The sequence below is a fragment of the Ammodytes marinus genome (genome assembly GCF_949987685.1).
Source record: "Ammodytes marinus genome assembly, chromosome: 16".
In the NCBI taxonomy this organism is placed as follows: domain Eukaryota; kingdom Metazoa; phylum Chordata; class Actinopteri; order Uranoscopiformes; family Ammodytidae; genus Ammodytes; species Ammodytes marinus.
This window is the reverse complement of record NC_137220.1, coordinates 17,571,747-17,598,078: the sequence shown is the minus strand read 5'-3', so window position 1 is coordinate 17,598,078 and position 26,332 is coordinate 17,571,747. Positions and strand designations below refer to the sequence as shown.

The following is a 26,332-nucleotide window of genomic DNA, read 5'->3' as shown; positions in this document are numbered from 1 at the left end:
TCTTTATTTTTTTTCTTCTTGCTTGCAGTAAAATTGTCCATGGGTGGCAATGTCAATCGTTTGTACACCGCTTTGGAATATAATATTGACATATAGATTGTATCATCATATTTATGGTTTTGACTGAAATTCTTCCAACGAGTAGTGGAATTATTGCATTGACAATCATGGTGCCAAGAGGATGAATTCTTCCTACAACACCACCAAAAAGGTTCAAACCTTAGTTTATCCAGCAGAATATCTCAAAAACTATTGGATGGATTGTCATTTGGTGACTCTTCTGGTATTTAGCTATGCCTGTAGAAGCTTAGATTAAATGAAATGACTTTGGGGATCCCTTAGCTTTTCATGTTGTCCAATTTCCATCTGTCGAAAACTTTGATTTATGACCGAAATACACTTGTTACTGGAAGCTACCTACATTTCCATCGGTGTCAGCAATTCTTGCAGAGATATTTATTTATTTATTACGGTAAACATTATGCATTCTCATATTTAGCACACTAGCATGGGGACATTAGGATTTGGCTCAAAGTACTGTTGTGCCTGAGTCCAGCCTCTGTTGGTTGTGATCTCTTAAAGACCTAGTTTAAGCAAGATCTCTTGTAAAGGTAACACATCGCTAATTTCCATTTACCTTAAAACAGCTGCTTTGTGCACAATTCAGTTGCCGTAAAGTAAATGCTCTTATTACTTGTGTGTGTGTGTGTATAAGTGAAATACAATGGTCTAAAAAATAAGGTTTAAAGTGTTTTGGTTTGGGTGTTAAAATGTATCTTTCTCTCTCTCTCTCTCTCTCTCTCTCTTTCTCATAATCTCTTCTTGGTAAGCATGATGAAACAGAGGTTTGGTCGCTCCACCCGCTCCATCTACCTGGGTCTGGTGTCTCTGTCCCTCGCTCTCCACCTGCTTTTGGCATTATTCTGTCTCTCTATTCTCCAGACATCCTGTGTCCTTCCTCCCTCCTCCTCCTCCTCCTCCTCCTCTTCCTCCAATCCAAACACAGAAACTCAGCATCTGCAGTCCACCTACCGCTCTTCCTCTATCTCCTCTGCCTCTTCCTCAAGTGAAGAGCTGCCTACCATCCCCGAGAATGAAGAGCGACACAAGCCCAATGCCCCGACCACACCACCAAAAGAAGAAGGCTCATTCAAGCAACTGATCCGAGTCGTCGAAGGGATTCACAAGGTCAAGGGTCGTTCTAAAGTGGACGCACTGTTCGAGCACCCGCTGTACAACCTGCCACGCCCAGAGCTGCTGGAAGACGATTGGCTGCTGAGGGTGAAGACAAATGGACATGATGCAAAAGGTGTAGGAAGAGGGGAGGAGGGTGATGACCCCTCCAATAGTAACAGTCAGTGGTAAGTGAAACAGATATTTGCTCTGTTTTGGTACCTGCCCTTAGTGGCCACTCAGTGAACTACACTCTTTGTCACTTCGCATTGGATGCTGGTAGAACTCGCTGTGGTAGATCATAAGCCTCTTTATAGCTGTGCCACTGGCATGTTATTGAACCGCAGGCCTTCCAATTAGCTAACTTTGAATCTGTCAGATAGGCTGCTTGGGTTACTTCCTTTAAAAACAAATGACAACTTGCTAACACAACTAAACTAAGATAGTAAACAATTATATGTACTTAAAGGAATACTTCACCCATACGGAACCAGCGTTCTATCATTATAAAATCACTATTATAATATAATGAATGAGGTTTTTCTTTCCTCAGTCTTCCCTTGGCCCAGCTGTCCTGTTAATCCTGACCCTTACTGTGATGTCACAAGAAGGAAAATGTAGGGTTAGACAATGAGACCATAAAACACTCTTTCTGCCTTTTCTCAGGCTAGGATGATCCGATTTCAATTTTTTTTGCACATTTATACTACATAGGATCTCCGAGTTCAATACACCTTCATATTCCAACCGGTGAAGTAGGTCTTTAATAGAACATGTTACTTTCACTTGCCAACACCCTTAACAGTGAACAATATTCTGTAATATGCTTATTAAAAATTGTAAATTAATTTGCTAACACACTAGACTAAGAAAGATAACAAGACTGTGTCATATGCTATTTATAAAATGTTACAAATAACTTGCTAAAACTCTAAACTAAGGTGAAGAGTATTCAGACATATGCTAATTAGAAAATGGTGATAGCTTCAGTTAGACAATCAGCTAAAATAGCACTCAATACCTGTGGTATTTGCTAATCCAAAAATGTTATAGGCCAATGCTGACATGCTTAAAAAAAAGGATGGTGAACAAGGTGAACATTCCTATACCTTCTAAACTTTAGAATGTTAGCACACTAACGTTAGCATTTACCTTAAAGCACCGATGTGATGTAACTTTATAGCCTTGGTCTGGTTCTGGCACACGCTGTGTGGTACAGAATATTAGCTTACTCTTTAAAAAAAAACTTTTTTTAGATTAACTATTTAGTGTTAATTTCTATTATCTCTTAGTCGTTAGGTTGTTTGTCCTTTGTAAAATGTGTTGCTCTCATTCATATTCTCCGTCACACATGTGACCCCTACAGCTTGTTGATTCTACATCTCTGAACTTCAGTGTCGATTGTATAACCTTCTTTGGCCAGCTCTGTCTGTTTATCCCCCACACACTCCTTCCTGTTCTGAAGGAGTGCCAGTAGCGAGGAGGAAGGCTTTGACAAAGTCACATGGACGAGGGATGGTGAGACCCACCCTCCCTGGCTCCGGTTCCACCTGGGCATCTCTCGCTGGGAGCTGTACAACAGGAAGGACCCTCACCTGGCCCAGCTGACTCATTATTTGGCAACGCAGCGTATCCTCGGAGCTGGTGAGCAAATAATGTGTGTGTGTGTGTGTGTGTGTGTGTGTGTGTGTGGGGGGGGGGGGGGTTATAAGCTTATATAAAATATTAAGGACACACACACTGCAGACATAATTCTTCAAATATTTTCCAAGTCCTGCCAAAACCTGCACTACCCACTCATTTGAAAGCACTTTACTTATCCATTATCATAGCCTATTACAGACCTGTTTCTTTATCTGTCACTATATTTTGGAGGCGGTGATGAAAGCAGCCCGAGGAGCCAGTTAAAAGGAAATGTGTTATAAGTGGAGCTTAATTGACTAGACTTGAAAGTACAGCAGCGAAAATAAATTAGCTCTTGCTTTATTCATGCTCAGTGCCACTATCCTGCATGTTTGTCATAGTTGTATACCCATTGTGTTGTATAATTGGGTTCAAGGCCGCACAGTTAAAATGCAGTACCTTACAGCAATGCTCAACACACCAACTGAATTTTTTTTTATTCCAAATTGCACTAGTAGTGCTGTAAGTACATTCAGATTTCTCTTCACACAATTAAGATGACACAAGCATGTTGCTTTCTCACTTTAACTCTAATCCCTTTATACAAACAAGGCAGTCTGTCAGAGTGCCAGAGGCAGCCGTCAGCATTCACTAAAGTTTTCACTCAGTGAATGAAGTTTAACTGGGCTAAGGTTCATGTTCAGAACAGTCACATGGTTACACAAAGTTACATGTTTTGAGCCAGTGGACAGATTCAACGGTATTTATGAAGTTTCCGTTTTTTTGCTCTTGCTGCAGTGCAATCTTATTGGGCTGAACCAAGACTTTAAGACAGCTTTTAAGAGACCAATACCGTCAAAAAAATACAAAGTCAATTGGAATGCAAGTGATCTGAAGTTAAGAAAGAAAATTACTGATGTTAACAGATATCATATTAACACATCCACACCAAAAACACACTGACACTAGTGCACAGATACAACATTGACATATGCATGCTAACACACACACACACACACACACACACACACACACACACACACACACACACACACACACTTTAGGCACACAACTCCACTCACATCGGCAGGCTCATTTTGTGTTTGCTCATCTCTGACACCCTTTCCCTGTCTTCAGCATGCTGCAGAATGAATAATGCATCCGGATCTGTGTCATACACTGCAGATTAAGCACTTATCTCAGCTACAGGCTGTGTTTTTCCTGTGACTGTCTCGTCCATTTTCCTTCATATTTAACACTCACTACAGTGTTATTACCAATTATTCTTGAATTCCTTTCATCAGAGTTATAAACAGGTGTCATGAATGAATATAAGAGGATTCGACCAATATCTTTTGTATTATTTGATGGACTAGCGCAGTAACCAAAGAACAAAGCAGTGTCTTCTTCTGAATGCATGGGACTCCAAGAACTACGTGCTTTGATTCACACTGCCAAATTGTCTGAGGCGTGGGTGAAATGGCTAATGCTTTTTTATAGTGCCTCAGTGTCCAAATCACAGCTGTCGTGCTAACACTAGCTCAAATCGGAGCTGGCTAATGACACATTCAGTGTCTTGTTTATGTTGGGGGGGGGAGGGTGAAGTCAGGCCAAACATTCTATAAAGAGACCTTCAAGATGAATGAAAGAATGAAAGATCATAAATTATTGGGGGGTAGGGGTTAATTAAGTCAATTTCATTCATTATTTTATCCAGGTCATATAGTAGTAATGTACCAGACTTAGAGGCCATTGACAGTGTGTGGTGTCACTGTGATATAGCCCACAATGTGGAAGAACAGATGCACTGAAAACATACAGTGCAATACATTGTGTAAGCATTGCACGTATATTTTTGAATCTAATATGCAAGTGTGTTACATGAATTTCCTATGATGACTTCTGTTCTTAAAGGCCTACTTCACCAGTTGGAATATGAAGGTGTATTGAACTCGGAGATCCTATGAAGTATAAATGTGCCTTTTCTCAGGCTAGGATGATCCAATTTCAATTTTTTTTTGCACATTTATACTTCATAGGATCTCCGAGTTCAATACACCTTCATATTCCAACCGGTGAAGTAGGCCTTTAATATTAGTCGTGCACTCCATACGTTTCAGTTCAGAAGTCAGGAGGCACCCAACTCAAACTGCTCATATCGTTCCCAAACCACGGGCAAGCGCTACTGAAACCCATGAAGTAAGATCCCCACACACACTGTAACTGGAAAACACAAAATGGCTGACAGATTGTAGCCAGCTATGGGCCAACTGACTAGACTGATTGTGATATATTTAATAAAACAACAACACAGTAAAAAGAACAAAAAGAAGAGGTACATGCTTATGTTTGTTTACTCCTGCCTAGACAGTCTCGGGATGAGGAGACGGACGTGAACCTGTTCTACTTTTCTGACTTTGAAAGACACAACGCCGAGATCTCTGCCTTTCACCTTGACAGGTTTGGAGTCACTCTGTGAATCTGCATTATTTTTTTAATTTATTTTTTTCTATTTTGCACTTTAGTGTGTGTGGCTGTTCCCATCTTTCTGTCCCGTCCTGTCTCAGATTGCTGGGCTTCAACAGGATCCCTCCAGTGGTCGGTCGCCTCATCAATGTCATTACTGATATCAAAGAGATCACCACCGACAAAAAGTTATCTCGGACCTTCTACACTTCCCCTGGTGTGTGTGTGTGTGTGTGTGTGTGTGTGGGCTGTTATTACCATAGATAGTAAATAATATGGATGTAGCATCCGGGCTGACCTCAGTTATTCACACGGCATCCAATAATCCTGGTTTGTGCGCGTCGCCATCTTGTGAGATTTTTACTCCGCCTCACGTCGGGGGGAGGGAGATACGCCCATCTAGCCGACGTATACCTCCGAGGCAAAGTGAGGGACAACGGGCGGAGAGCTGTCACTCAATAGATTGCGGCAATACATTTTAACCTCCAAAAGAATAAAAACTAGCCTGCTAGAACAAAAATTCACCCCCCTCAGTGTTGTCATGGAGATATGACCTAAAGTAAACATACAGACTAAAATGGTTTTGTGGACCAGGCTGTAAATAGGTTTAATAAGACTTTGAAAACGGCCTGTCTAGCTGGATACTATTGAACAAGTGTGTCAAAGAAAAATTGCTCAGTCTTGGTTCCACCCCCAGTGGCCACCGGAAAGTACTACAATTTTGGTCACTTCCTTATTGGATGCTGGTAAAAATCGCTGAGGTTGGGGCTTGGTTATTACTCATGTTATGGGTACATTTTTATTTTTTTTTGTTTTATGGGTACATTTTTCTGTTTACACAGTGATATTGTGGGGACATACCTTCCTTTTAGGGACAAAATGGAAGTCCCATTAACGTAATAATGACATTTTAGGGTGAGGACTTGCTTTGAGGAGGTAAGGGTAAACTAAGGTTAGGTTAAGGTAAGGGTAAGGGTTAGGCAAGTAGCGGTGGTTATGGTTAGGGCAAGTCTCCAGGAAATGAATGTAAGTCTATGTATTGTCCTCGGAAGCGATGAAAACACAACCTGTGTGTGTGTTTGTGTGTGTGTGTCTGTGTGTGTGTTTGTGTGTGTCTGTGTGTGTGTACATCAAACGTCAGCACACACACACGCTGTCACACCGAATGCAAATGGACCGAGTGTCCACACAAACTAAAAGCTGCTGTCTCTCTGTCTCCCTCCAGCGGGGAACGTGTGTTTCTATGGCCAGTGTGAGATATACTGTACGACGGAGCACCCGGTGTGCGGCCGGCCCCATGTGCTGGAGGTTTCCCTGGCCGCCATGCTGCCAGACCTCACTCTAGCTCCACGCAGGTCCTGGAGGTCACCGTGGAGACGCTCATACAGCCGCATCAAGCTAGCCCAGTGGGTACACTATTTGTCGCTCATTCAATATTTGCATTGAAAGCTATGCCATTAGTAATATTTACAGTATATGTAGCCTAATAGTGATCTAGAGTAGAAAGAAGCCCACTGATGAATTCCATCTTTGTTTTGTCCACCTGCATTCATACACCCAGTTGTGGGCAGATCTTTAGTTTTCAACTTTCAAAGTTATATGTAAGAGCCGTTCCTTTTATTGCTGCGTCAAAATGTTACTTCCACTCCTCTTCCGGCATATTTTCTCTGCCTTATACTATGACCATTTTATACAGTAGTATATCTCCAAAAAACACAGAGGGATTTGGCTACTCCGTGAAATTCTAGCCTATAGATTATTAAAGCCACTACGAGTAACATGGCCCGTTGGTGGCCCCTTTGGACAAAAGCGGTAGTATTTTTACGACGCCAGCTGTCGCAAAGCTGTTTTCTAGCTCGTGCCAGGCGTGCGAGTGTGAACTGAGAAGGGCGCAATATAGTGCATGTCCGTGTGTTGAAAGTGTGAGGACTCTTTTCGTCACTGCTGCATCAACTCATTGCAATCAGGTGTGTGTGGTACTGACTGGCATTAGTTGATGCAGTGTCACCTAACTACTCTCTCTCACGGAGCTGAAAGATTACGTGTCCTCAGTCCTCACAGAAAGCCAATGAACGAGAGACGGCAGTTAGTGTGGATCACGATGAGGTAATGTGTTTGTGTTGTTGATGTAAATAATGACTATTTCAGATAATGGTTATCTGATGATGGTGAAGCAAAGCAAACTTTGTGTTAGTACCAACCGCTCATTCATTTAGGAGTAAACACTGCAGTCTAGTTTGCTCTCGTGAAATTGTATACACGTTGCTTGGCAACGCCCTCGTCCCGCCCGTAGCCTATTATACTCTCCATTTTAGCTTTTCTTCATTGCATTCTCTTTTTTTTCTTTGATGGTTCAGCCCCGTTATCAGTCATTATGATGACAAATAACTGTCTCAAACAAGGCTCCCGCTCCTCTTCCCTCACCTGGAGGGATAGGCTTCTCAAATCGCGTTGCTGCACCACACTGAAATCTGCGACCAATACGGATATGTGACCATAGAGTCTGCACGAGCGAACCGAAAATCGGACTGGGTGTGCGACCAGACCAAAAGCAGTAATAAAAACTATATAAAAACGTCTTTCTTTGCACTGATGGTCTCGTTTGCTGTTAAAGGTAATTTAAGATTATTAGAGGAAACATGAGGCTGTTTAAAAGATATTTAAATGTTACTCGTAGCCGCTTTAGTATCAATATTTACCTTGCTGCTGGTGGAGGTTACAGTTGAGTATATCCTCAGTGTTCACTGCCTTCCAGTGGCTCAACTGTAGAATTGCAACACAGTGTTAAATTTCTTGTTAACCCGCGGGTGATAATGTCAGTGTAATCAATAGTGATGTAAAGACATGGTACTCATTAGTGTGTGGTGACTGCACACTAACTAACGAGTAACATGTCGATGCCTGCAGGCCTTGACTGGGCGTAAATAACATTATATTGAATGCTGAAGATTACTAATAGATGATCTTACAGTAGTTGCTAGTGTCTAACCTTTTTGGATTTGCAGTGTGGAATAAATCGTTTTGTTGAAGAAATGGTGTCGAGACTTAACAATAGGAAAAAACCCAATAGAACTGGTTCCCGAGTCCTCAATGTTAATTGAGTCTGGGGGTTGCCAGGGTGACACATGTACATCTCATTGTTACCGTATGTAAGATGATTAAGTAGTCAACTCCCATTAGGTTGGGTGTAGTATCCCACCTACTCGTCAGACAGAGGTCTTACTAACACAGAGTTTACTGACTTGCAGGAAGGCATGCAAAACAGATCATTAGTAAAGAATGAATGCAATAAAACTATACAATTTTCTCCCATAGCAGCTTATTGTCTTTCAGGCTGAAAGACACTGCTATATTGTGCACAGATAGATATATACTCTCAAACAAAACATCGAAACTAAAAAAAAAAGTATTTTAAATGAGTGTTCCGGTATCAGTATCCATTGTGTCTAAATTGCACTGTTGTTCCCAGGTGGGAGAAGGACCCGGCCTACTGTGACACGGTCAAACAGACTCCTCCTTACAACCACGGCACCCGGCTGGTGGATCTCATAGACATGGCCGTGCTGGACTTCCTCATGGGTCAGTCTGCACACATTCTAAAACTTAACCCTTGTAGTCAATCGGTTTCCAACATTAAAAGACGTATTACGAGCAGTGTAAGGGCGTTCACTGACGTCTATGGCCTCTTGTGAGAAGAGGAAGGAGAAGAAAAAAATCTAAATGTGTCGCTCGTAAAAGAACTTCAACTTTTCATCCATATGTGCCCTTATCAACTGAAGTCATGTTTTTCTTTCAAAGGTAACATGGACAGACATCACTACGAGACGTTTGAGAAATTTGGCAATGAGACTTTTCTGCTGCACCTTGATAACGGCCGGGCGTGAGTAGTACATGCATAAAGCAGTCTGAATCTGGAAAAGGGATTTTTATCAAGTGTTCTTGTATTAAACAGATTGTTCTATGTGGCCATTAGCAACTTCACTTCACTTCTGACTAAGTCATTGTTGTCAACTTTACATGGGACTTTTTTTTCATGACAGAAATGTCGTTGATAATGTTTTTCCAGGTTTGGGCGTCACTCACAAGACGAGCCGACTATTCTAGCTCCTTTGCAGCAGTGTTGCAGGTAAATACAATTTAAAAAGTCTATTTGAGAGAGTGTGCACGGTGTGGTAAAGAAAACATTTATGTATGTACCTGTATATCTTCTGTAGGATCCGTCGCTCCACCCTTTTGCGCCTGCGTCTCTTGTCCCTCCCTGGCTTCCGTCTGAGTGATGTCATGCGTGAGTCCCTTGTTGGGGACCCTCTGGCAGGCCACGCCCCCCTCCTCTCTGAAGCACACCTCTCTGCTTTGGACCGTCGCCTGGCAACCGTCCTCCACACAGTGCACACCTGTCAGAATCAACACAAAGATGTAATTTACAACGACTTGGAAGGATATGATGAGGACTAAAAACAGCAGCATGAGGGGGGGGGGGGGACAATAAATTATGCATCTGTTTCACAAATCTGTGTGGAAAACACTTTTGTCAAATAGTCAGCATATGAAAGTGTTTGGTGGTTGAATTAAAGTCAGATATGGTTTAAAGTGCTGAAGATTTTGCACATATGCCTCCAATACTAAACCTTGGCAAAATATTTTCCAGTATCAAGTTTTTCACAACAAAATGGTTCAGTTCAATAAGCAATTGATGAACTAGAATTGAGCCATTTAGGAATAAAATATTCTTGCAGTTAATCAATGCAGCCTTCGGTTTGTTTATGTTTTAGAAGTAGGAGTTAATATTTAAACTAATTGTAGATCTCAAAGAACAACAAACCCAACCACGAGAAGCAAAGGATTCAGCCGCTCAATGCAACACATGGAGGTTTATTGGTGCTGTGTCGCCTCCTGTCGCCACTGAGCAGAAGTGCAGCTGGCCAACAAGTTTCACATTCGAAACGTCATGCAGGAACTGAGCACAGAAAAGAGGACATGGAAATGCTTCCGGCTGTCCTGAAAGAGACTCTTAATAGTGGGTGAAGTTATAGACCCCCAAAGCAGTTCATGCAGTGCTATACTTTCAATTTGTAACACATAGTAGGCCTAGGCATTTGGGGCGGATACTTTTAGCTTGAAAAGTTGTTCCACTGACCAACGATGGACCCGCTGGATTTCCTGGAAAACAAGGAACTGTTGCGGTTTTTCCGCTGTAACAAAACCGAAATGTCCTGCATGGAGAACCCGCACACCTTCCTCAGCCAGCTCAGAGACCACAACCTGATCCCCGAGGACAGATACAAGGTGAGGCTCCGAGGTGGAAACGGTACGCCTTTTTGAATTGTTCCCGGGCGAAATCCCTCTTCCTTCTGCCTACGCCGCCATGAGCGGTAACTGCGTCATATTCAGCAATGACTGAAAATGTTTCATTAAAGGGCCTGACCATGGGCGTGACAGCGGGGTGTCCCAGGGTATCGGAAGTATTTAATAGGAAAAGCCATTAAATGTAAACGCTACTGTGGATAGGCCTAAGCATTAGACATTCATGGAAAGCAGAATTCTTCTCATTTGAAGAGTGAAACTCATTACAAGGAGGAAATAGCCTAATGTAACACTAGAGGGGGACCCAGGACAAAAAGTGAGTTGTTGGACCCTTTATTGCTCTCCCACTGTCATTGGAGTTTATGTTGTCCTTGATTACGGTTAATAAATATGTAGAAACTTATGAATTCATTCCAACTTTGTATTATTGTTTAGTAAAATGCACCCTGCAAGCATAATGTTGATGTAGATTTGAACTAGGCATATGGACCATAGGAAAAAAAATCACAATGTTATCCTGATAATCATCAACATATGTGTTAAAGCTTTTAAAATGGCTCTTAAACATACTGGAATCCCTTTACGTTACATTTTGTGAAGAGACAAATATTTGTATCATAGACAGAGAACATAGTTTTTGGTAGAAAACAGTCTTAAAAATGTACTTTTTTTTTCAGCATGCAAGCTGAGCCTTCAGCCATGGTGACAATGGTAATCAAGACAAACTAATCTGATGTGAGCCAGCACACGACATGTGCTAATGTTTATTTTCTTATCGTCAGTATCTTCATATATTTTGATTTCGTCAATTAATTGTGATATAGATTTAAATTAGGGGAGAGTGGCCTAAGTTGTGCCACTTTTTACTCAAAGTGACTTTAAAGTGAGGCCTTGACAGTAAAGTCTCCAACTCTCATATGTAGGGGAGAACGGGGGAATCTGAGGCATCGGGTAATGTGAGCCACCCCCTGTATCTAGGCAACGGAAAACATTTGTGGTCATGTGAGATATATGTTTTCAAGCCCCTCTTATTTCCCCATGGCCCTGAAAGAGAGGACCTCATGGTGCTGTGGTAAGCATGTTTTTTTCACCAAAATAGGTATTTTGCATGTAAAAGTTAATTTTCTTGCTGTCTACTTAATCAACTGTTGTGCCAAAGCAAATGTATTCACGTAGAAAAACTTCTATCATACGTGTTGATGAACTACCAACATATGAAACCATGTGATGCTGATAACTGAAGATTAGTCTGAAATGCTAAGAGGAAGTTTTTTCTCAAATTGTGGTGGTGGGGGCAAGTGAGCCAAATGCTGTGTGAGCCACTGTCTCACTTTCCCCTGTAGTGAGAAAAAGCTGTAGTTGTAATATAAAAATAGCCTAAGTCACCATTTAAAATGAGAAGGACAGCAAATAATATTAAATGATCGTCTTACAATTTAAATACATTTAAATAACTCCCCAAAGCAGATAGTTGTATATCCAACTGCGTAATGCTCACTCCGTGTCCGTGAATAATTACCGCGACTAATTCCTCATTAACGGAACGTTACACCGGTCGGTTTTTGAATCTTATCCCCATATTCCCTATTGAAGGCTTCTTAACTGTTGTTGGCTCGGAGCGAATGTGCCTGAAGTAAGCCTTTTCTTCTTTACTTTTCTTTCCAAGCGGAGAGCACCTTGCATGCTCACCTGGAGTCTAGGCTACTCATTACTAACTGAGAGTAACAGGTGTCATCTCCCCTTTTTATAAACGTAATTTTATCATCTGCCTTGAAATAATTGGACAGTTATATTCCTGACAATGTTCGGGAGAAAGGAGAGACCGTGTTCAGCTCTGCGGTGCTGTGGAGAACACAGGCTGCGCTGCGGTGGCACGGAGGTGGCAGTTATTTGCAGTTGCTTTTTGACACAACGCTCAGTTTATTGCACTTGCATCAAAATATTTAATTTTGTTAAACTTTATTTTATCCGTTTTGTACACGTATATAACATTTTAAAATAGGGGCGGCCCGCCGGCCGGCCTAAAGGCTACAAACACTAACCAAAAAACTATTTTCCTCATCCACCAATCGAGTTCATTTGAAACGAGGAGTACTCGAGTACTCGATTACTAACGCCCATCCCTAGTAGCTACAGAACATATACTGTGCTGTGTAATAACGGGGTCGAAAAATTGGGAAAAAGTAGCGGCTTATAGTCCGAAAAGTATGGTATATCTTTTTCCATGTTTCTCCCTTCTTTACAGGATGAGTTAAATGGATGGCTCTTCTTAAATATGTGGTCACATTTCCAATTTCTTCTATGGTTTTTCTAGAAACAAGGGGTGGCACAACTTCCCCACCGGTACAACTTAGGCCACTCTCCCCTATCATATTATCTATTTTTTTACGCACTTTTCTGTGTGCGCAGAAGGTGAGTCGCATGAAGAGTAAAGATAACTTGAAGAAAGGTCTTTATGGAGTCCTGGACTGGTTGGAGAGGGAGCGCTCACAGCACATCAAAGTCTTCTGGGGCTGCGTCTTCAGGGACACCATCATGAACCAGTACCCCAAACTGCAAATGATGCGCAACAGCCTCATGGACGGTCAGACATTTGTTTTTTTATGCGTATCAGGGTGTTTTACGATTTGTGGTTCAGCTTGCTATGTTTAGAGTGGCCAGGTTGCACGTGAAGGGTGGCACACAACTATAGGCTACACATCTTGATTTGCCCACTAACATCTAAATACTTTAGGTTGGGATTGAGGTTGTGTATAAACAATTTAGCAAGCTAGCCAAGACATTGGTTAGAGTCAACGGATGAATGGTTGAAATAGCTTAGAAAATAGCTTAGTAGCCTTAAATAAATATTTTTTTCAGCTTAAAGTAATACAAACGCACTTGACATAATTAACTATTGATACATTGAAAAAAACTAAAAGTAATGGACAAATCATGGTTGATATAGATTTAGTGCACTTATATAAACAGTATATATATATATATATATACAGTATATTCATGGTCAATAAATATAATTGCAGGGTCTTTCCACTTTACCACACAACTGCCCGAGAGGGTGGAAAAGGAAGAGCAGGGCGAAGGGAAAAGGAAGGAGCTTTCGGAGGATGAGGAGGGAGAGAAGAAGAGAGATGACTCAGTGAAAAAGAAGAGAAAACTGAGAAGTAGTGTGTGCAATGATGATGAGGAGGAGCCCGGTCCATCATCCAAGTTGACTCCATCTCAGAAGAAAAAGTCCAAGAAAATATGCTTCTGTAAGTCACTTCGGTTTGCAGTTGTTATTGGGTCCAAATATCAGGGTCAAATCTAAATAAAAAAAAGATCCAATGGTGTGGAAGTATAAAGTTAATAAAGCAGAATGTCTGAATTAGAACAATTAAAGAAAGTTTCTCAACTGGAGCAATGGAGTCACACTCATAATGTTTATATTTTCATTTTCCAGCTCCTCTCCTGAAGAATGCAGAGAAGAACGCCGTTTGGACCTGGCCATTGTTTAAGTCCCAGCTGCAGATCACCTGTGGGGACCAGAAGGGGATACTGATCAGAGCAAAACTGGCAAAAGGTCAGTGAAACTCAGTGACTGGATACGTTGATTATGCAAAAGAAAACACTATTATTATTGTCATATCCAGGAAAGGAAAACAAAACACTGCAACAAAGTGAATTGGGACCAGGTTTTTTGGGATCTTTAATCCGATTTTATTGAATGATCTCACACAACAGACGACGTTAACTCATCTCTCGATCCCTCTGAATGTTTCAGGGGAGAAGTGCATTGTGGTGGACAAACAGTGGTTTACTCCCACTGAATTTGAGAAGTTTTCCGGAAAGGGCAGCCACAGGAACTGGAAGTGGAGCATCCGATGCAGTGACACTCCCCTGGCAACACTCATACAGGTTTGTAAGAAAAGGGATTTATTTTTACATTTTTTGGAAGATGTATGCAACAAGACAGTGTGACAGGTCTTGCTTTTCTTTAACATTTGCCATGTAAAGTGTGCTTAATTAAGACCCAGTTTGTTGTGCAAACCATTTTATCTTCCCCCCTGCAGGAAGGGCACCTGAAAACAGTGGGGTACAAATGCCGTGAAAAGGTAAGAAAAACGACAACAAATGATAAATATCACCTCTGCAGCGTACTTTCTAGTTACGAGTGATCCTGACATGAGATCCTGTATCTTTTTTTCTTCCTGCTAGGCCAAGAGGTCACTCTTCCCATCTGATCATTTAATCACAGGTTCGTTGTATTAGTGCAAAACGGGGATTTTTAGAAAACTACGGGGGTATATACTGTACATGGAGTAAAGTGCTGCAAGCTATTACAAGAGCATCTGTTTCTTCACATAAAATGTTAAAAGATTCAAACTTAAGGTTCATGAGAGTTTGAAATACACACACACACACACACACACACACACACACACAAAAAAAAGCAGCGTTAAAATAGCTTTTCTCTCCTTCTTATATTTGCTTCTGTAGTGGAGGATGGAGATGAAGATGATGAAGATGAGGAGAGTAACCTGGAAAAGGATGAGCAGGTTTCGTCAAGCAGCAAAGAAACGTCCCCAGAAGTCACAGGTGCTAGTTTTACACAAAGTGATACACTTGGGTTGACATACATTAATATTATTATTAAAGGAGTAGTAAGTGATATTTCTTTGTAAATATACAGTAGGCTACATGTTAAATCACTTTGTATCCATACAGCAATCACTTTAAAAGTATGGCAGTTCATAACACGGGTCTCCTAGTTATTCAGTATAGCAGTAATTGCAAGATAACATGTTGAGTATCCCGCACGTTTTTATCCAATCAGGAGACAGAGCACTATAACTCTGTGCCCCTGAACGATGACTCCCTGCTCTCCATCGCTGCACTATCTGACAAAGACTGCTCCGCGTTCATCTGGTGGTGACGTAGGGACGAGGGAGGGAACTGCTTACTGGCAGTTAGCATAAAAGGACCAAATCACTTACCGGTATTTCTCCTTTCAAGGGTTGTATAAATTACTTCAGATGTACTGTATGTCCGAATATATAAAGGCTTGTTTCAATTGGCGAACTGATTGTTTAAGCAATTGAAGGGACTGATAACAATTTTTTTTTCCAAAGATGGTAGTACAGCCTACCAGTTGTAGTGGAGCGACATGTATCCTCGCTAGGTGCAGAACAGGCGGTGTCAGTGATTCTGGACGAAGCTTGTTGTCAAAATCAGTGAATATCTCCTCACGATCCGCTTCCTGTCCGTACTGTGAGCATCGAAAATAAAAAAACTGGTGTTACACATCCTAAGCTCTGTAAACTGGTACGTAGACAAAGGATATGTAAACATAGGGGGGCCCACAGTAGCTAGCAACATGCTCGTTTATAGAGCCTAAAGGCTGTGTATTTTTGTTGACTAAAGGCCAGGACACACCAGTCCGACTCGTTCCGACTACCCAAAAAATGGAGTCGCCGTTTCAGGAAGCTCCAGTCTTCCCGTCGCTGCCATAAAACACACCGAGACGACTGCTTATTTTCCGTACGCTCTGCGCTTGCGCGGGACGTAATGTCTCCACAACAGCAGGCGGCGCTAATCTGTATTGTGGCCCGAAAAAATACGAAAGCCGGAAATGATGGGACAGCTCTCTAGAGCATAAACATAGATAGAAATACGTATTTATATTTATGGACCATAAGAGCACAATTTTTAGCAGAGAGTGTCGAGCATGGTGTCGAGCAGTCAACAAGGGTTGATGCATGTGAGTACTCTCAAAACGAAACGAACAAACACATTAAAACGATGGCTAGCTGTTGTTAGCTGTTTGTGCTACCCGCCTCACTTCCGGGCTTCACTGATTCGCTAGCCCTCCACCAATCAAATTGCTCCAAATGAAAGACAGTCGGCCGCCGATTGAACATGTCAACATGAACAATCGGCTCAAAACAAGCCCGACGACCTCTACGTCGGCCGACGTCACGGCACACACCAAACAGATTCGTGTCCCGACCCCCTACCGACACTACGACGGCGATTATCTGGCCGGTGTGTCCTGGCCTTTAAAGGGATTTTGACAAAAGGGCTGTATATTTTTTGTTGCCAATAAGTGATTTTGACAGCAAGCGTTCTCCAGAATCGTTGACTCCTTTAATGAGTCATATGACAATTGAATTAAACCCTTAAATTACGACAATTCGATCGTCTGTCGGCGATCACTATTTAAACGTGATTGGACGATCTGAAAGTAGAACCGATGGCCCAACCCTAGTGTCCTATCCCATGTGTCCATTGCAGATGTAGAAGGAGAGACGGAGGAACAGATGGATCCAGGATCCAGCCGTGCCAGTAGCCAAACGTTGTTTAAAGTTACGTGTGGAGATTTAGCCGGGACCTTACACAAAAAAAGATTTGCATCAGGTAACCATATTTAAACTGAACACAAAAAATAACGGCTAAATGCCTGTATCTGTACGTCCCTGTTCAATGTCTAACATTTGTAAATGCAAAATGTCCCTCCTTTTAAAACTGTCTTTCACCACCAGGGACTTGTGGGAAGAGTATTCGTAGTGAGACCAGCTGGATGACCCCGGTGGAGTTCTTAAAGGAGGCGTCATGTCAGACAGACGCATCCTGGAAGAAGGACATCAAGTGGGAAGGGGAACCTCTCAATGATCTTATACAGGTAATCTTAGTGAGGGGGAGGGGGGGGGGGTTATAATGTTTGTATGAAAGTTTTAATCCTTATGATTTCACTCCATGGTTGATTTGATAAGACATGTTATTACCGTAGTAACAGCGAGGGCGGTTTCATACTGTACAGCAAACTTGTGGATCTGTTTTTAGTGCTTTTGAACTATCTCATGTTGTTTTAACAAAGAAGTCAGTCAAGAAAAACTGCAACAACAAACTGATTTCATTCAGCACAGGACTGGCGTACTTCGCCACTATCAATGAGAATTATAAGAACAATGTAGAGGGGCCATTCCAGAATGTAAACACATTGACTTGGCTGTAACAGAAAACATGCAGACTACATACAGTATATTGTATTGCAAATGGGATTAGATTTTTTCTGAAATAAAAAAAGAATTTTAACTTAATTCATCTGCTGAAGCCTACTGAGAGAGGCACAAGACTTTTTAAAACTACTCACTCACTGTCACTTGTCTATTTCAGGCAGACATTTTGAGGATCCACTCACTGCTGTGTAATTGCAGGCTGTGCAAACCAGATTCTACAGACCTGGTAAGTCGGTTTCGGACAAGCTCCTATACCTCATTCAACGTTTTTTTTTGCTGAATTAACTAGGATTGGGTACAAATATTATATTCACCAATGCAATGCAATATAATGTATTTATCAGTTCAATATGGATTCCGAAAATTCCGAAATGGATTATTACCGTTGTGATGGAGCCCCAGTCCTGTGTACGGGGGAGGTGATTTGCTCTGTACGGAACATTTAAACCTACTTTTTCATAATCTCTGTATAAAAGCATGTATGTAGAATAAAATTAGAGAAAAAATACTGTTCTGTCTGAAAAATAATTCCCCTAGAAAATAGGCCTCAATCTACAGTATAATGTTATCTAATGATGAGGTTCTTGACAATACCCAGCCCTGGAATTTATCTCATTCAGTGCAACATTAAACACAAGAAAACATGGGTCTCTCAACGGGAGCTACACTACAAGAAGGAATCCTAGTTCTCTCTCTGATGTAACTGCACTTTGTGTAAACCGAGTTGCTGTCGTGTCCCTCTTGGCAGGACGATCAGAAAAACGACGATGAGTGTTTAATCTGCAAAGGTGGAGAAGAAAGCTTGGTGGAGTGCGACACCTGCCCTCGCTCCTTCCACCAGAAATGCCACCTGCCTCATGTAGATGCCGCCATTTTAGGGTGAGCCTGATCGAAGTCTTAACTACACAAACCTTAGATTGTGCAAGTCTAACTCTTTATAGATACACTTTCTCTTACCAATATTTTTTATACAACATCATTACTACCTAAATACTTGTGCTACACTAAACCTGAGTCCCTTTAACTTGGTGTGTGTCTTATGTGTGTTGGAGCAGAGACGGTGGTCAGTGGGTGTGTACTTTCTGTGTATTTACAAGTATTCGTGACTGCCGCTACGGGGAGGAGCTGCAAAGAGAAGCAGCCATGTCCCGCCAAATATCCCAACATATGCTGGTGAGCATAGGCTGTGACTGCCTGTCTGTGTCTCTTCACAGTCTAATGTCTGTCTCTCTATGTCACACTGCTCTCACTCCTCTCCTCCTCTTTGTTACATGAACAGGAATGCCAGTATCTCCTCCTGTGTCTGCGCACAGCCGATGAGGAAAATACCTTTGCTGAGGACCCTAGGCTCTATGTAAGTCTTCAGCTGTTCCCATGCATCTACTGGTGGTCTGTATTGAAAAATGTCTAGCAGGAGTTTTTGACTATTGGATTTGTTTCTGCTCGGCACCCACAGTTGTCGGACTACTCCAAAGTGGTCAGCTCGCCGATGTGGCTGTGCAAGGTCGCAGACAAACTCCAGGAGCAACTCTACAGGACTGTGGGAGGGTTTGTGTCCGACGTCCAGCTAATTTTCACCAACTGTGCTTCATACAACAGAGTAAGAAACTGGTCATTAAAAACCTCTTAAAGAGGTGTCAACATTCAAAAGTTTTCATCGACAATTCATGAAAAATTAAGTTTTTAATTATTATCAAAATATTACAGTGACATGGACTGCTGTGTTCTTTTGCAGGAGAATGCTGATTTTCTTGCCAGGGGCAACCGACTGAAGGAGTTTTTTGACAGAGAGTTTAAGACTGTGTTCAGCATCTGTGAATAGACAGTTGACTGATTGAACAGTGTTCACTTTCAAACTCAGCAGCTACTGGGAAAAGATTAAACATATGTACAGTATATGTTGGTATATAGCCTTATGGTGTATGTCTTTTTGATATATCCATTGTTTCTAGTTACAAAATCCCCAAAGAAACATTTGCCACTCAAAAGGAGGCAAGGGAATTTTACTTGAATTAAGTCGGGCTAAAATGATCTAGTTTAATTGTGTACATTGTTTTGTTGTACAAAATCTGTTGTGGAAAATGTGATCACGTATATAATTCAACAAACACATCAAAGTCTCTAGACAGGATTCGGGGAAAGCTACAGCATGTGTCAAACAACTTGTATAAAGCTGTGTGTTGTTCCAGAGGGACCTAGAACAAGTCTGAGTTGCTTTAAGTGGTGTTACTTGAGTCAGTTGGGGTTGAAAACTGAAGGTTTGAAATTGAAAAGAATCTGTGGAATTTAAAAAAGTGAACCCACTAGACCTCTGTAGCGTGCTCCAATGGGTGCCAGGTTCTGCCAGGGAATACAAATGTGTGGAATAAAGAAGATGTCTCATGTTCAGCTGCAGGCACTTAAATCCTTTTCTCGGCTGGACCGTAGCAAAGTGAGGCCTTGGTGTTTTAGATTGCTGAGCTTTTACAAAAACTTCAGTTAGGTTAAAGTAAGTCTCATTATAGTGTTTTTATAAAGTGAATGTAATTTGGGGATGATCCTCACCATGTATCAATGCATTTTTATTTTGTGTAATTTTTCATAAAAAAGTTCCTTTCATTGTTTAATCACAATTAGTGCGGTGCAGGTTACTACAAACCACTTGTTGACTTTTCTTGATTGATACGAAAAACATGTTTAATACTTCAGTGTTTTGCTTTAATACAATAATGTGTACAGTGAATGCTTAATATTCTAACTAGTAATATGAATATTTAAATATTCAATTTAAAAAAAGTAATTTCCTGTCTCCTGTTTCCAACTATTTATTTTTGTCTGTTGTCACATGATCAAATGTCTGTATTATAAATATTCGTATTTTAACTTCAAACTTTATTTACCTAAAGTGTAACTACACTGAATTTCATGTGGGATTTACTTATGTTTTCTTATTTTGATCAACCTTCCCTTTAATGGTCAAATCTACATTCTAGATTAAAAAAAAGTTTTACAGTTGTGTGATGACTTGCATTGTAAATGATGGATTTTTTGCAGAGCACTACATGCATTGTAGGCCTTTATAAATGTACTTTCTATCATGACGAAATTAGAATATAGTTCAGTTTCTTTTCATTCCACTATACACCAATAGTGCACAGTTTAATGAAATGTCAGTGCCTAAGTGTTCCTAAATAAAATACTGTATGTATGAGTAGTAGGTCTATACAAAACATAAATGCAAAGACACAAGAAGCGATTATATTAAATAAATAGGCCATATAAAAACGTTTAGATTGAGGCTGCATGTGGTAGTTCAATCCCGGTTATAGTGGTAAACATGCAGTGTATGGTCGGCTGACGTCGCTGTCACAGTTGCCAGCAGCAATCTGTGTTTAGAGCTGCGCAGTCGCCCTGCGCAGCCGTCGGTTGAGGTGGACAGCGCAGCCATTTCTCTGCCCCTCGTGAAAACCAGACGTAGGACTGGCTTTTAGTCCATCACGCGCACATCTAACCTGACGTGCGGGAGAGTCGTGACATGGTGCCACGTGCCGATTGAGGCTGAACTCACACAACGCTGATTGAGATCTGCGATCTCCAAACTTTTACCCCAATTCAACTCCTCCTGCGCAGACAAAACGGGATCTCTCTCTTTCTCTCCCTCTCTTTCCTCCATCCGGCTCATGTACGTGTTTCTGTGCCAGTCATGGAGGAGAATCTGCGTGGGGGCAGCGACAGCAGCAGAGACGTCGCAACAATGCATGTGAAAACCGAGGCGGTCGATGAGTTCTCATCTGCGCTGGTTTTGAGCAGCCAGGAGTCGCCTGCGCCCTGCGGAGATACCGCATGCAGAGAAGGAGGAGGAGTGGAGGAGCTCACTGACACAGAGCTGCAAGCAGCCGCGACATCTGCTGCTCTGCTGCTGTGTGAGTGCAGCTAGTTCATTTAGGCTACAACTATATTTCGCAATATTGTTTAAAAAAATAAAACTAAGAAAAATAAAAACATAAATTGTATTTCTCCATTGTGGTGTTATTAATGTGTCTCTTTCTCTTATATGTCTCTCACCATTAGACCCCGTGAGTACAGATCGCTTCTTTACCACATCAGGGGATGGTAAAACGTACCTGAAGATAGCCCCAGGTGAGAGGACCTTCCTTTGTCGGCCACTGATTTTCGGTAGATTGTATCAAAGTGAAATTAAACGCATGCACACCTGAGTGACAGATGCAAGTGAGACTGAAGTCTTGTGTTGATGATCTTGACGTTAATTTATTCCTTTTAAATGTAGAAGTGCTGACATACTTTTCAAACAACGTTAACAGTGTCATACAGTAGGCCTATCCATGTAGTAGCAGTGACACTTCATTTATGTAACTTCATTTAGATCTGCTGCTCTTAATGGATGGAATCACAACTTATTCTGTCATGACTGTTTTTTGATCCCAAAGAAATTCACAGTTGATGAACATCCCAATGTACATAGAAATGATGATGTATTTCCAGATTATTGCATGTTAAATCCCCTGAGAACTAGGGTTCAAATCTTTGGTTTCTCTATATTGCATTGAATATTCATGACTAAATACACAGTTGGAAATAAGTCACCTTAAGGTTTTATTTATTCCTAGTTTAACGCTCAAACACTGTTGGTTTGTTTCATCAGGACTGTGGGCTTTGATTTGATCAGATTTGAATGACAGCAGCCAAACCAAGCACAACTGATGTTGCTAAATCCTGATTGGAGCATGGGACAAAAGACCCACCCCCTTCGAACCAGTGAACAAAAAAAACAGAAATGCAGAAAAAACAACTAAAACTGCTCTTACTTTGGCAGAAAGTAGTGTTTTGATGTAGAATCCTGTTGCTTATAGAGGCTGGTTGAGAAATGAGTTATTGTACCTTTAAATGTATTTCACTGCTAGAGATCTCCTCCATATGAGTCTACATTTGAAGCCCACAGATATCCTTTTTTTGTCTTCATTTAAAGTCCTGTCCTTTTTCCAGCTTCTGCAATGCCACCTGCTCCCTCTGAGAAGATGCTTCCCTCTGGCTCCGACTTCACCTCCAAAGCAGTGTTGTGTTTGATCGAGGCGGTCGGGCGTCGCTGGGGCCTGTACGAGACCCGGGAACGCTCGCAGCTCTTCCAGAGCGTGCAGGAGGAGATGGCCGCCAAGGGGCACCTGCTCCCCGTCGAAAAGATCCGCCGCAAGTGGAACAACCTCATTGTCACGTACAAGAGGGTGAAAGACCGCAGCCGCGAAACGGGACACACCAAGACTTCCTGGGAGTTCTTTGATGTAAGTCTGATGTTCATTCCTGGTTTCCATAATTCCTCACAGGGAAAATATTTACCCCAAGGTTGGATTTAATAGGAAATTATCTTAAAAGAAAACACTTAAAACATTTTTTTATAACTAATTCAAAGGACTCATTTGGATTTGCAGCTGGTTCAGAAAATTGAACTGGATCATGTCTGAGTTCTGACCCAGAAACCAAATACCAGCATTAAAAAAAAGAAGTAACCTCCCACTGGCAGACTATTACTTTCCACCTATTTCTGCTTCCCTCTAAGGTCTCTATTTATTTGTATTATAAAGTTTATTATAGATGAATATTACTCACTCATTTTTGACCAATTATCCAGTATCGTGTCACATGGGGCAGCAGCTCCAGAAGGGGACCCCGGCTCTGAAAGGGTGATCCCGAAGCGTTCCCAGGCCAGTGTGGAGATATAATCTCTCCACCTAGTCATGGGTCTTCCTTGCTGGAGGTGCCTGGAACACCTCCCTAGGGAGGCACCCAGGGGGCATCCTTACCAGATGCCCTAACCACCTCAACTGGATCCTTCCTATGCAAATGAGCAGCAGCTCTACTCCGAGTCTCTCAGGATGATTGAGCTTCCCAACCTATCTTTAAGGGAGATCCCAGCCACCCTCCTGCGAAAGCCCATTTCAGATGCTTGTCGTTCTTTTGTTCACGACCCAGCCTTCATGACCATAGGTGAGGGTAGGAACGAGATTGCCTGGTAGATCGAGAGCGTTGCCTCTCAGCTCAGCTATGTTTTCGTCATAATGTTGCGGTAAAGCGAATACAATACTGTTATGAAGTCTCCCAGCCGAACTATGGAATCCCCTACCGGAGCCCCATACAGGGCTCATGCGTTCAGGGTCTCCAAGAAGGCAGAATACTCTGAGCTGCTGTTCGGTGCACATGCACAAACAACAGTCAGTGCAACTGATGAAGAGGCACAGCTGACCCATATTTCTCCAATATAAACCTTTAGCTTTCTAAGTTGTGGATTTAGAAAGTTAGTTATCCATTAAGCAACTCATTAGCAATGTGCAGCAGAAGCATGTTGAGCCTAGTGTATAAATAGACTGCTTCATCTGATGAATGGCTGTGTTCTCTGCGCTGAGAGATCAACTGATGATCACACCCCAATCTTGGTTGCCACAAATGACTTTGGGATGTTCATCTCCTTTTCTCTGTCTCTTTGTTTCTGTCTCTCTTTTAGTTAATGGACGCCACTCTCTGTGACACGGTTGGCACTCAGATCATCAGCAACAAACGAAACAAAGGTAGCAACACGGTTTCTCTGTTGCCTGGTGCTTTGGCAAAGATTGCTGCAACACCACAGGTTTCGCTGCCCACCACCATCCTCCGCCCTAATGGGGACTTTGCTACCACAATTGTTGTGGAGTCAGCGGGTCAGGGGGCCAGCAGCGGTCAAATGATCAGTAGCACTGCTGCCGTTACCTCTGTGAACACAGCGTCCGTTAGCCCGACAAATGCTCTAGATCTCAAGCCCCTGATCGTCCTCAACAGTGACATTGTTACAACTGGCATTCATCCAGCCTCCATTGTGCCATCTCCGTCTTTTATCTCCTCACCTTGTTTCACAGAGGCAGCCTCTTCTTCCCCTTCCCTTGGCTCGACTGGTAACACAGACCTCAACGCGTCACGCTACGTAGGCCACAAAGCTCCACCATTCTCATCCTTTCGCCTGAGAAACGCGTCACTTACCAGCAACAAGAATCTCCTTTGCCTCTCCTCCGCTTTCCCCCCTTCCTCCTCCTGTCTCACTTCTTCTATTTCCACCTCGTTATCTGCAATGTCGGGAGCCGAGGGACAGAGCCAGAGAGGAAAGGAGGAGCCGACCGGCATTGCTTTATCCCAGGAGATTCTGAAGCGGCAGGAAGAGCAGGCTTACCTGGAGCGAGTGGCTCGCAGAAGGGTGGATGCCAGGGAGAAGAGGCGCGAGAAAAGGGAGGTACGGATGACAGAGTCCCTGGGCAGGATCGCCACAGCCCTGGAGCTGCTCTCGTCCAAACAGGACACAGTCATTGCCCTCTTGCAGAGACTGGCCGATCGGAAGTGATGGAGGGCGAATGGCTGGACGGCAGGGGCTCTGTAAACTTTTTTTTTAACTGAAATTGAGCTTTTGGAAACGTCTTAACACCCATACCATGTACTAACTCTAATGTTTTGTTTTCTTATCCTGTGAGCTTAATGTAAATACATATTTATAATATCATAACTGCTCACTTTTCTTTTAGAGAACAGAAGTGAAATGGAGTGTTATTATTGGTACATGCGATACATTTCTGTGCAATAGTTTGCTGCATCTAACATCCAATAAAACATTTCTCCTTGAACCTTCATTTAATAAGACTGCTCCATTATCATAGGATGTTAATAAATGATGTCACCATTTGCTCAGTCAAATTTCAGGAATTGACACCATGTTCACCGAGCATTTTAAAACAACGACAATGTTAGAGCTCACAACCCCACAATCAAGGATGTGCAATTGATTGAAAATATTTTCAACACTTTCATATTTTTTACAGTATATCAGGCCCTCTCACAATGTTTCACTATTTTAGCCATTTTAGTCAGTGTAATAAGGCCTTTTCCACACTGGCCAAGAACATTTGACTTCCGAATGCAATTCAAATTTGAGTGATTGGGGAAAGGATCTGTCTGTTCTGTGCAAACATGCATTCTGTTTATGAAAAGTCATACAATATATTCCAAAATTAGTATTTTTAGTAAAACATTTCCATGTTGTTAAATTGTCCTGCACCACAGCTTGGCAAGAAAACATTGCTGAGATTATTTCAAAGCCTCAGCTGAACTGATTGTTTTGCACAAAACGGTGACTGTGGTGGTTGTTCCCGGTTACTTTTCTTTTTCACAGGCAGCATGGAGAGGATGACAAAATACAGCCGGCATTGTTCATATAGCAATGTGAGTTATATATGGTAGACTTTAAACTACCTGACTCCTCGATTAGGGCAATAGCTGTGGTCTTGTCTACTCATAGACACTGAATCCAATGTGGATCAACCAAAGGCACCATTAGCACATATTTTAAAATTGATAAAATGTCCTGGGACTAGGGCTGTGCTTTCTGTCTACTAAATACAATTTAAGTCAGGTGTGGTTTTCAAACCTCTAAGAGTGGTAAAAAGTAGTGCAATCAAATTTCACTTAAATAGTTTTCTTTATCACACAACTCTTTGAATTCACCAGCAACTAAAAGGCTGTTCCATTGTCCGATTTATGCTTACATGAATTGATGTACTAGTGAATGAAGTCCTCCACCAATTGAAAGCTGTATACGGATTAATAGGACTGAGACAGTATACAGTACGAGTTCAATTTAATTTACATATGATACAAGAACATGGTTTGATTAATCCACGAAGAAACTTTTTTTCTACTTTCCACTTGAATCTCCGAACTTGAGTAGCCTTCAATTTTTGAGCAAATGCCCTGCCCTTGTT

At 41.9% G+C, this 26,332-nt stretch overlaps 3 protein-coding genes across 3 annotated transcripts; all 3 read left to right on the top strand.

Moving 5' to 3' along the window:
* Positions 1-831: 831 nt before the first annotated feature.
* LOC307263420 (extracellular serine/threonine protein kinase FAM20C-like) lies at positions 832-9,717 on the top strand (the record flags this gene model as incomplete). Its single annotated transcript, XM_080044569.1, has 10 exons — positions 832-1,361; positions 2,639-2,817; positions 4,917-4,995; positions 5,164-5,256; positions 5,364-5,479; positions 6,488-6,668; positions 8,732-8,841; positions 9,061-9,142; positions 9,329-9,388; positions 9,477-9,717. 10 exons carry the CDS (start codon positions 832-834, stop codon positions 9,715-9,717), a joined length of 1,671 nt encoding a protein of 556 aa, XP_079900695.1.
* A 529-nt stretch (positions 9,718-10,246) lies between these two features.
* Positions 10,247-20,560, top strand: sp100.1 (SP110 nuclear antigen, tandem duplicate 1). The gene is made up of 16 exons (XM_080043939.1): positions 10,247-10,548; positions 12,976-13,150; positions 13,590-13,820; positions 14,009-14,128; positions 14,330-14,463; positions 14,619-14,660; positions 14,764-14,803; positions 15,046-15,144; positions 16,840-16,962; positions 17,088-17,227; positions 17,722-17,790; positions 18,313-18,443; positions 18,620-18,737; positions 18,844-18,918; positions 19,021-19,164; positions 19,300-20,560. The coding sequence occupies exons 1-16, from the start codon at positions 10,405-10,407 to the stop codon at positions 19,384-19,386; spliced, it is 1,872 nt and encodes a 623-aa protein (XP_079900065.1). The 5' UTR covers positions 10,247-10,404; the 3' UTR covers positions 19,387-20,560.
* A 425-nt stretch (positions 20,561-20,985) lies between these two features.
* Positions 20,986-25,331, top strand: LOC307263265 (uncharacterized protein). The gene is made up of 4 exons (XM_080044384.1): positions 20,986-21,466; positions 21,615-21,683; positions 22,548-22,840; positions 24,058-25,331. Exons 1-4 carry the CDS (start codon positions 21,247-21,249, stop codon positions 24,919-24,921), a joined length of 1,446 nt encoding a protein of 481 aa, XP_079900510.1. The 5' UTR covers positions 20,986-21,246; the 3' UTR covers positions 24,922-25,331.
* Positions 25,332-26,332: the final 1,001 nt, after the last annotated feature.